The sequence below is a fragment of the Pinus tabuliformis genome, chromosome 6 (assembly GCF_031772625.1).
Source record: "Pinus tabuliformis cultivar Carrire ecotype Pingquan chromosome 6, CPIR1, whole genome shotgun sequence".
Classification (NCBI taxonomy): domain Eukaryota; kingdom Viridiplantae; phylum Streptophyta; class Pinopsida; order Pinales; family Pinaceae; genus Pinus; species Pinus tabuliformis.
The window spans coordinates 1,935,266,821-1,935,278,907 of record NC_142292.1 but is presented as its reverse complement, the minus strand read 5'-3'; the positions used below and the strand labels follow the sequence as shown (position 1 = coordinate 1,935,278,907).

The window sequence follows — 12,087 nt, the reverse complement described above, 5'->3', positions numbered from 1 at the left end:
ATAATGGTCATTAAACCTATAATATATGCTTATTGAATAATCTATAACTACTCACTAACTAAACAGTTTCTTATCCTAAGTAACAGCCAAAATTAAGGATAAGGTCCAAGAGTATTATTCCTTTAATGGTCAAATAATCCATATTAGTTCAATATTTTCTATTCAAAAATAAATAATTACTTATAGGGTTGAATGATTATTCTTAAGAATATAACTAAAATCATTCGTCAACCATAATTTAACCTTAAAATCTAAGGTAAGATTATTAATAGTCAATATTCAAATTTTATTTATTCAAAAATATTAAAGTTAATTCTGTTATAATACTATACTAAAAAAGGGGGTCGTTTTAGACATTAGTTAAAGGGAAACTCAATTAATCATAGAGATAATTATCAAGGTATAATTAATAAATTTATGAACATAATAATAATAAATGCCTTCATAATTAGGATAAGGTTAATACACTGATAAGCCCGAGAGTGATTCCTAACTCTAATAAAACTCCAAAATGATCGGACCAAATTTGCTAAAAGAAAATAAAAGGAAGGGGAAGAAAGAAACCTAAAACCAAAAGACAGGGGAATGAGGCGGCTAGGAAGATAAGGCTGGGACCCAGCAACTGGTGATCTTCCATCCATCATCCCTATTAAGATTAATTGGCCTTTTCTCGATCTCCAGGGCCTCTCTGAATTTTCGATGGTGAAACTGCGCAACTTTGGCAATGACTTGAGCCTCCTCTATGCATACATGATGCATAGTCTTCCCAGCATGCTCAGCCAGGGCCGAGGACTTGGTCCTACCATGTCTTAAATCCGCCGAATGCTCGCTGATCCGTTGATTGATAGAGCGACCAGTCTCACCAATATAAGGGGTCCCACATGAACAAGGAATGACATAGACACCCTTCATGTCCTTAGGGTCAATCGGGACTTTCACAGACCTGAGGGAGCCACGGATAGTATTGAGAGGTCTGAAAGTTGCGGGAACATTATACTTCTTCAGAATCCTCGCAATCCATTAAGGTTATGGCCAAGCCACACAAAGTTGGTGTATCGTACCCCTAAATTGTGGGCGAAGAGATTGCTATATAAAACAACTTTCAAGGGGTTGAGAGCTATGCTCACAAGTTTTGATTCTCAAAAGTACAAGTAGATGCTTCATGCTTGGGAAAACTCTTAACTTTGAAACACCAAACTACAACTTACATCGGGAAAACACTAATATAAATAACAAATTACTAAATTAATAATAATATATCTTTACTATAATAATAATCATCTATTTTTAAGGTCATGTGTACAAGACTTTGTTTAGAAAGTTTAGAAAAATGTACATACTCTATCCCCTATGGAATTGAACTTAAAGTCTTTTACAAAAAAACACACTCTTAACAATTAAACCTACAAATTTCAAAATGATGTAAATTAAAATAAAATTGAATATAAATTTAAAGATTTATTCCTTCAAACATTTATAATCCATCCACCCACCTGCCTTTGTCTCTTCATACATGTTAGATCGGCAAATGGAACTTACACTTTGAATAAATCCATACAAATAACAGTCTGTAAAACAAAAATAATTTATGAAGCATTCCTGCACAAAACGTTTGATGCAAATCTCCCTAAGCAAAGCACCATCATAATAATGTTTAACATGTCCAAACTTACAAATATACCACAGCGAGTACTGTGTAACTTGTAACCGCAGCATCATACATTCACAAGTTTACCCTAATGCCTCTCCTTATGGGTGGAGTTGGATATGACCCTGCGGATATATTCATTTGAATATGAAGCATCATACATTCACACACAACGCAGTGCCCCGCCTCATGAGCGGAGTTCGATATGAGCTTGAAGATCTACCCATTCAAGATTTAGACTGCACACACAAAGTCCCCGCTGCTCTCAATATCCTCCTCACCATCAGCCTCTGCATCTCCATACATGTCTGGATCTGCAAACTGGAACGGGTGATCATTTGCAACCTTGCAAGCGCTCCCTGGCAGTATTCTTGCCTCTTGCAGTATCCTCATGATTTCCTCAACACTTTGAGTCGGGTGCTCTGGATCATCATGTTGGTAGCTTGCCTCTGCTCCTTCCATTAAATCCCTAGGTAGGTTCTTTAAGAACCATGGATGGTTTCTTATCTCAGGAATCACTATCCTCTGTACACCCAAACGCAAGTAGAAAACAACATATATACTATTACATTCTTGAAACCCGTGTGAATGTGCAAAGTGAAATTGCTTTACAGGAATCTGCATTTTACCTTGGCAGGATTGGCCACAAAAATCCTTGACAGCAGGTGTCTGCATTCTGCAGATATGTATACATAGTTCGGTATTGAATATTGGGCGCTTAATATTCTCTGCAACATAAATTCATTCAGACCTTCACTCGTACATGAAATTCCCATAACAACACAGAATGTGCACCTCGGGTTGTATATCTTTAGGTCCAATATTTGAGTGCATTACTTAGAGTCTGCTAAACTAAAAGCAATCGGAATCCATAATAATGGATTAAGGCCTTACCCCAATGGTTTTTCTAAAGTTTTTGGGATCCTCTGGATCTTCGAAAGGATAAGCGCCAACCAGCATCACGTACAAAGTCACCCCACATGACCAGACATCTGCAATCTGAACAGCCAAAACAACCAGGAACGGGAATTAGTATTTTTCTTAACAAACCATAAGCAGAATCTCCCCAGCACTAAAATGGAATTAGTATTTTACCTTGCCATCGTACTCTTTCTTGGAGAGAACCTCTGGAGCAATGTAGGCGGGCGTTCCCACTGTTGATTTCGGTTGGGAATGCAATAGAGAAGACTGCAAACAAATAAGAAGAGGAAAACAAACAACACAAGACAGGCTTCCAGATTATAAGATCGACCTATAAAATTGAAGTGGAATGAAAATTTAGCAGGAATATAAGATGCACCTACGAAATGGAATTATATTTTATAACCATGGGATCTATGAACGAAAGTAAGAAAAACATAGACAAGTGGATTTTTTTCCTAATGCAGGTTACAATTATTTCGCTCTCAAACTTGCAATTGCCAGCATTAAGCATGGAGAATGATTAAAAAAATTAAGGTGCAAACTTCTTGGTCCTTACAAGATACCAATTTGAAAAGTACAACTCTTTGATAGCAGAAATAGGTGTGCCAACCATCCGAAGGAAAAGCATTAAGTGGATTTATGGCATACATATTCAAAATGTGGATTGGTATTGTTACAGGATATAAATAAATTTAAAAGTGAGGAATTGAAGAAGAAGATCTGCTAAATGAACTAGTGGCCATTACATAATACATACTTGATAGGATAATAAAGAAGTTGTGGCAAGATCTGGGTGGAAAAATGAAATTTTATGAATGTGAGATTAATCAGATGGTTATTTACATGCAACAATCTTACCTCTAAGAGAAAATCTCGATGAATAAAAACGTATATTTTGTAAATTCAAGTTGAGGTCTCATCACCTACCACTAGAAACAAATAGATGGAAAAAAATGTATGTACCAATTTTGCAAACGAGGAGAATTTGGAGATAAGGTGCATATATATGAATAAGACAGACAAAAACACCGAGTTCGGCATGGAGATTTGAGCAATAAAACAAATAAGCCCTGATACCAGGATCTTTTAGCCACAAAGAAAATGAAAACATTGCAAATTGGATGTTTTAGCCACAAAGAAAATGACAACATTACAAATTGAAAAATCTTTGAAATAAATGCAGAGATCACAACTGTAAATAAAATTTTATTGTTTTTATAATTTTCATGTGACATCCCTTTCACCTTTCCTTTTTCAAAGCATCTTGCTTCTCTCACTATAATATCTTTAAAAATATATATACGTTCTCATTACAATCTTCTTATAATGTTATTTAGGAGTGCTATAATTTTATTAAAACCCATATGGAGAAGTAAAGTGCATTCCACATCCTAAATAAGAATGAATGAACAGTTGACTGTTACTTCATAATGAATGAACAATTATTGCTACTTCATAGTCTTAAGCAGGTAACAGAGTTAGTTTAGATGAGCAAATATTAATAGATTTTACAGAGAAAGAGCTAGTTTGGATGAGAAAATATTAATAGATTTCACAGAGTAAAAAAAATGTTACCCTAGATATTTTCAAACGGTCAGAGTTTACACCTGAAGTTTTTCATGTCTTTTGGATAGATATCCCTTTTTGATAGATGAAGGTTGAGAAAAAAAACAATGTTACCTTGGATCTTTTCAAGAGTCAGAGTTTACAATAGAGTTTTTTTAATCCCTCTTGGATATATCCAAAGTTGAGATGGCCGTATGCTATGATATTGGACAATGCATATTGTATTCCAGCACGAGCCTAACTCTGAATATATGAACAACAATATTGGAAGTGTCCAAAGTTGAGATGGACGTATGCTGTGATATTGGACCATGCATTCCAGCGCAAGCCTGACTTTGAATATATGAACAAAAATATTGGAACTGTTAAGAGTTTACAACAGAGTTTTTTAATAGACTTTATTGAGAGATGCAAAAATTCACTGTTTTTTTTGGTCTGTGATGAATTTATAACTGGTTGATGGCCGTACGTCAGATATATTAAAAATTTAGGATTTAGTTAAAATGGAGATTTTACCAGGAGTTTACTCTTTAAGCGTTATCAAAAAAGCCAAAAATATTCTTAATAAAATTTGATAAAAAAAAAACCATTCCATCGTACCAAAGAATCAGTAATCCCACTCGATCCTTTCACCAAAAAGTAAAAAACCAATATTAGTCTTGATATTTTCAAACTGTCAGAGTTTACACCTAGAGCTTTTTATCCCTTTGAAATCTGAATAAATCCAAGATTGATATTGACAAATGCACAAGCCCGACTCTAAATATATAAACAAAAAATATTAGAGCTGTCAGACTTTTCAGAAGAGTTTCTAAATAAATTTCACTGAGAAAGGTTTAATGTTACCCTAGGTATTTTCAAACTGTCAGAGTTTACACCTAAACTTCGTTTATCCTTTTTTAATAGATTCAATTTAAGGTTGAGAAAAAAGCAATCCTAAACTAGATATTTTCAATTGTCAGATTTTACACCTGGAACATTTTCATCTTTTTAGATAGATCCAAGGTTAAGATTTTTTTTTATCGTTCTTAGTTCTTAGATATATCAAAGGTTGCGATTTTTTATCCTTCTGAGATAGATCCAAGGTTGAGATGTACGTATGCTATGATATTGGAAATGTGTATATTACATTCAAGCACAAGCCTGACTCTGAATATATGAAGAAAAATATTGGAACCGTCGGAGTTTACAGCAGGGTTCTTTTTATCCCTCTCAGAGATAGATACAAATTTGAGATAGCCATATGCTAGGATATTGGAAAACGCATACTAAATTATTGGAACTGTCCGAGTTTGTAGTAGAGTTTTTAATTCTTCTCTGAGATAGATAAAAGGGGAAATGCATATTAAATTCAAGCACAAGCCTGACTTTGAAAATGTGAAAAAAACGCAACTGTCAGAGAATATAGTAGAGTTTTTAAATTTTTATCCCTCTCTGAGATACATAAAAGGGTGAGATGGACCTATGCTAGGATATTGGAAAAAGCATATTAAATTCAAGCACGAGCCTGACTCTGATAGTGTGAAAAAATATACTGGGGAGTATAGGACGCTGCAAATGTGTACCTTCGAATAGCCAAAGTCACAGATTTTCAGCCGGGGGGCAGTGCTTCCGTCTAACAGCGTGTTCTCTAGCTTAAGATCTCGGTGGCATATTTGCTGCGTATGATAGCCATAAACATATTAATCAAACTCTAACCAACCGTTCAACGGGAAGAAACCTATACCACGGGAAATTGAGGGTGATCCAAAGCTTATAATTACTAACCATGGCATGACAATAGCTGACTCCAGATATCAGTTGTTGAAAGAAAAATCTTGCCTGTGTACAAAACAATTGAACGAATAAATGAATTTTTTAACAAATTTTGAAAAACCATCAGCAATATATACATAGGGATCCCATGAAGGCCAGCGAATGGTTATATGCACACAGAGAGAGGGACAGACCTCATCCTCACTGAAACGTCCCGCCTGGCATATGCGCTCAAATAGCTCCCCACCTGCTGCGTATTCCATGAGTATAGCTAGATGGGTGGGAGTCACCAATACCTACAAATAGAAATTTTCCCATGATTAGCTAATCCAGTGGCCATAATGGTTCCATGAGTATAGCTAGATGGGCGAGAGTCACCAATACCTACAAATAGAAATTTTCCCATAATTAGCTAATCCAGTGGCCATAAGGGTATTTAAAGTAGTGTGTAATTAGCACTACTTATTTCAAAGAGTTGGTGTGCTTGTAATGCTAAAAAAAAAATATTACATATAAGAAGTTTTGTAAATTTATATGGAGAAAAGAGTTGGATAGAAAAAAAATACTATGTTCAAGAGTTCAACTCCACTTGTGATCTCCAACAAAAAGAGTACATTGGAGCTAGTATCCTATGGAGAACAAAGATTCTTATTGCTCAATTAAGGACTAATTCACATTAACTAAAGTTTGGTGGAAAAGACCTAAAGAAGCTTGGGAAGAACGGGTGTGCATTTTTTGCTCTTCTGGAGTAGTAGAATGGGAAAAACATTTCATTTTGGAATGTGATGCTTTAAGAGACATCAAAGACAGTTATAGCAGTATGTTAACATCACTTTCTTGGTATTGTGTTTTCAATGAGAGGACTGTTAAAAAGTTGGATCAGCTTATGATTAATTTGAATAATTAGAAAATTAAATTGAGAAAGACAAAAAACAAGGAAGCTAATGGTCTCAAAGACTAATACAAATAAAAATTTCATTTCGTTTCGAAGTTTATTAAGAGTAAAAAAAATTAATTTTCAGTAACAGAAAAACCAAGAAAGTAAAAGACGTGGAATCAAAGAATATTTTCATCCTATTAAAACGGTTTTTATATGGAAAATTAATTTTTAATAATAATATTTTAATTTTAAAGTTATCTCAAATTATTTTATAAAATCTTCTTGTTGGGATAAGGGACTTGTCTTTCTACAACTATTTGTTGTGCTCTCCTTTAATGGGGGTGTTAATCCAACGCTCCCATGTGTTTCGTAACATGTGCTTAACACTAACAATGTGTCTGTTCACTAGCACCTGCTGGTTTTGGTGTAATGGCAATCGTGGCTCCAACAAATGGTATCATAGCCAAAGGTCTCAAGTTCAAAACACACTTGGGTCACATTGAGAGGGAGAATGTTGTGCTCCCCTTTAATAGTGGTGTTAATCCAACGCAATCATGATTCCTACACTATTTAAATACTAAAAACTGTATATATTCTACTTTTAAATTTGAACATATAAACTCTTTCTAAAAAAATAAAATTTTTAAAATAAAATAAAATTACACCCATCTTTAAATAATAATTCCATTTTTTTTTTTTGATGTTTTTAAAGAGGAATAACTCGGAAGATAATCTTTAATCAATGTACCAAATTATGGTCTTCCATAATATACCCAACTGACACAATTATCACTCCATTTTTTAATCCCTTTCTAAGGGCCCAAAGGTCTGCTCCTAATGTTTTGTGAGCCCTCTAGGTGCCTACCAGATTCCCGCTAGCTTCATAATTGTCCGTTTCGAGGGTTTTAATACTTCTGGACATATAACTGGTTTTCTTTATTACAATGAAAAAATGCATGGCAAATGTTTTAAAAATTGAAATCCGCAAAGCCATTGAAGCCAAATATCCATCAGTTCCAGTGGGATGCTGCATTTCAGAAACACCGAGCAGGGTGATAAGCATGTCTGGAATTGAATGGAAAAAGTGAACAATGACTTTTATTAATTTTTTGAAACAACTGATCAGTCATTCATATTTGCTCAGCATTAGTTATTATATTCTTTTAAGTCCATTCACACATTTAAGCAATCACTTTCATTATTTTTCTATTTAGGTCCATGCAGTACACATTTAAGCACTCATTTTCTTTAGGATTGTGGAACTGGTTCATATTTACTCGGCATGATATCATTTAGTATTATCCTTCTTTTTGGTGAATCGAAACATTTGGGCAACCATTTTCCTTTTTTTTTGGAGCAGGATTAACAGATGGGACACTATATATTGTACAGAATAACCAATTTTTTTAACGCTGTGGAGCTGGACTATGAGGTGGAACACTGTGTACCTTGTTCAGAAGTTGTACACTGTATATATTGTACAGAATTTGTGATTCATTTGTACACTGTATACATTGTACAGAATTTGTGATTCATATTTGCTCAGCATGTAGCCTAGGAAGATATCATATTGATATCATTTACTATTATGGTTCTTTTGGGTGCATCCACATATTTAGGCAATCATTTTCTTTAGGCTGTAGAGCTGAACTCATTTTCTTTAGGGCTGTAGAGCTGAACTAAAAGGCAATCATTTTCTTTAGGGCTGTAGAGCTGAACTCATTTTCTTTAGGGCTGTAGAGCTGAACTAAAAGGAGGAGGGACACTGTATACGTTGTACAGAATCTAATCTAGATAATGTGTTCACAATTTCTTACGAGGATTGAACCCTGGTGGAAACTATAACATCACCCAGCTTCCAAAAATCGGCTAGCCTAGTTGGACCAGGTCATTTAAGCCAGTGTACTTTATCATATTTGCAATTTGAAGCTTGCTCAGGATGCTTCATGATAGTTGGATTATAGTCGAACAGCAATAAGAAGATTATAGTGCAGCTATTTTAAAAAGATAAATATAACTGATATTTTATTATAATTGGTATAAATCAATTTAGATTTATTTTAATTTAACATTGAAGATCTGAAGATGTAAATTTTTTTTTTTTTTTTCTCGAAACTTTATATTAGGATAATTTAATATTTCTATGTTAAAAGCAAATTATTTAATTATATATTTATATGGTTTTATTTTTATTTTTTTCTATTAAAGTATAATAATACAATATGTTTAATATAGTTTGAGTAAGTTTAATATTTTTATTTATGGTTGCCCTATTAAATAGGCTAATTTTAAACTAACTGAGTTAGTTTAATGTTATGCCTTAAATAAGTTATATAATATTATGAAGTTATATAATATTATGGTAAAAACCATAGGTTATCAAAAACCAGAGCCATAAAACTTGAAGTCCAAAAACAATTAATAATTTAACTCAGAAAAATATTCACGTAACATTAAAACATCTCTTAAGCTGAAAAAAAACTGAATAAATTTGATGTTTCATAATAGATAATTATAAACCAATAATGAGGAGACTCTTTCACAATTAATTCTCCAAACGAAATCCCAGATTCATGCTTAGAAATTACCCAAGTAATTGTGTAGAAGGTTTCCAAAATTGCATTCATAAGCAAACTATTGTCTGAACTGAAGAACATAGAGTGAGGCATTCAAAATATATAAACCAGGAGATAATTATAAACCAGCAATGAGCAGACTATCGCAACTAATCCTACAAGTCGAATCCCAGATTCATGCTGAGAAAGATAATTATAAAGCAGCAATGAGCAGACTCTATGACAACTATTCCCAGATTCATGCTTAGAAAGACAATTATAAAGCAGCAATGAGCAGACTCTATCACAACTAGTCCTACAAACCAAATCCGAGATTCATGCTTAGAAATTACCCAAGTGATTTTCTAGCAGGTTACTACATTTAAATTAATAGGCAGACTCCTGTCTGAGCTGAAGAACAGAGAGTGAGGCATCAAAAGGAATAAACCAAGAGACCTCTTACAGAAAACTCAAAATACATACCAATTGAAACTAGCAAAGGGTACAAGTAATCACGCACAGATTACCTACCTCCTTGAAGCGAACTATGTTGGGATGCCGCAGAGATCTGTGATTAATAATCTCCCGCCTCACATTTTCATCAATCTGTGGTCGCAAACAAATTAAAATCACCCCATCAATCTCTGAGTTCCCAATTTTAATTTTACTCAGTAGCAAGCACAAGCATAAAGACATGATTAATTCCCTTCCATTTTTCACAATTCCATTGAATGAATCCCAAAATTCCATTGAATGAATCCCTTCCTTGCCTTTTGGCCTCGCTCGATATACTTCACTGCAACGAGCTCTCGTGTCTTCTTGTCCCGCACGAGCCTCGCCACTCCGAAATTACCAGACCCGATGTCCTTAACTAACTCGTATCGATCCATTATCGATCCACTCTCCTGCAACTCTCGAACTTGATATATATACACAAAAATATATTATATCAAATGTATATGTCCCTTTTCGTTTTGCAGTATACTCAATCAATTCCTTTGAGATTCCTTAGCCGAAAGTGCAAATGGCGGCGGAAGCAGCAAGTAGCAGTCTATAAATTTATGGAGGAGTGTAGATACAGAAGCAATCGCCAAGAATAGTAGTCCATAGATTAATGGAGTAGTGGAGTGGCGACGAATCCTCCACATGTTCCATTTACAGCTTTGTGCTCATATTACAATGTGCTGTGTCATGACCGGAATTTGTTATGATTGGAGTACACGTTGCATTATCGTCAATCGTCCGTCCCGTTCGGTATTGTCAGAAAGGTACAGAGTGTCGATCTGACGCACGCATACATTCCAAGTTCGGGGTTCCTTTCATCCAACTCGATTCATAATCACTCTGACAAAGATTGCCCCCACTACAATGCTCTCCTCTCTTTTTTTTTAGATTTCATGCCTTGGAACCAAATGGATATGTAAGATACCTTCTCATCATTTCATTCTTCGCCCCAAGAAAAAATCCTTCTTTGGCAAGTACTTTACATCATTTCATTCTTTGAAAAAGGGCAAAGAAAACCTTCCTTGGCAAGTCCTTTACACTAGTTATTATAGAGAGAAGCCAAGTGGTTTTAGGACAGCGAAGTGGTTTTAAAAAGACCTTTTCTCAGCAGGTCTTTTATATCTATTTTTAGTTTTTTTTTTTCTTTTTTTTTTCAGCATGAAAAAGGTGATATATTCAATCTCAAAAAAGTTACATTTGCTTCATTAAGAAGCATCCAATACATCAACATATTAGTGATAGTAACACGTGCATACCTATGAGCAATAGTTATACATATAGTCATCTTTATAACCAGTCCATGTACCTGTATCATGGTATATATAATTTAGAAGATAAGAGAAAGATCTAATGCTCAAGATAATTTCATGCAAGGCTGATAAGTCAAGGTGAGTAGATTTATCTTGGCAGTGGAAGCACCCCGACCTCCATGCATGTGTCTCCCATCTTGATCTCAATGTGTAAACCATCCAGGTTGTCCAGTATGCCTTTCTTGGAGAGACTGTCCGCAGCTTGATTGAACTCCCTGCTAATATGTTGAATCGAAGAGAGATGTAGTGAATTCCAAAGTGATGCAATTTGTTGTAACTAGCCTTGTAGTGTGGGCTTGGATATTGTAGCTTGGCCACGGACACAATCAATGATGATCTTGGAATCTCTGAATATGTGGATAGTAGGAATATTCAGGAAATTAGTGAACCAGAGTAGGCCCCATAATGCCATGGCCTCTGCCTTTGTATTAGTGCCTATACCCGTACCCCAGTGAACATGATATGCCTGCTCAGGTGAAAATAGGATCAAGAAACCACATCTGCATGTGCTGCTTTGTGATGCACCATCAAAAAACCCCGTAGGGTATATGATCTCTGGGCATGTTTGTGATTTTTTGGATTTTTTAGTGTTCATGCCAATTTGTAGTCCAGAAGAGAGTGTGATTCTGATTCTCTCTGTCACCAATGCACTGTTTTCTCTGTAGTTATTGAAGATAATGTTGTTTCTCCATCTCCAGATCTCCCAAAGGAAAATAGGAGGAATGTAGCGCCAGGTGACATTCTGCTGACTCCACCATTCAAGGCAGTCAGAAATGCAGGTGAACTGTGGGAGTTGGAGACCAAAAATGGTAGCCAGATTTTGCCAAATTTTAGAAACAATAGGGCACATAATGAACAGATGTAAATTATCTTCTTCCGCACTCCTGCAAAGAACGCATATCCCAGGACCGAACCAATTTCTTTTCTGAAGGTTTGCCCACGTCA

At 35.0% G+C, this 12,087-nt stretch overlaps 1 protein-coding gene across 1 annotated transcript; it reads right to left on the bottom strand.

Moving 5' to 3' along the window:
- Window positions 1-1,647: 1,647 nt before the first annotated feature.
- Window positions 1,648-10,514, bottom strand: LOC149266933 (serine/threonine-protein kinase SRK2A-like). Its single transcript, XM_089431256.1, has 9 exons — window positions 10,099-10,514; window positions 9,860-9,934; window positions 6,088-6,189; window positions 5,906-5,959; window positions 5,704-5,796; window positions 2,744-2,836; window positions 2,543-2,647; window positions 2,278-2,376; window positions 1,648-2,173 (listed from the first exon to the last, which is right to left on the bottom strand). Exons 1-9 carry the CDS (start codon window positions 10,216-10,218, stop codon window positions 1,883-1,885), a joined length of 1,032 nt encoding a protein of 343 aa, XP_089287382.1. The 5' UTR covers window positions 10,219-10,514; the 3' UTR covers window positions 1,648-1,882.
- Between the last annotated feature and the right edge of the window lie 1,573 nt (window positions 10,515-12,087).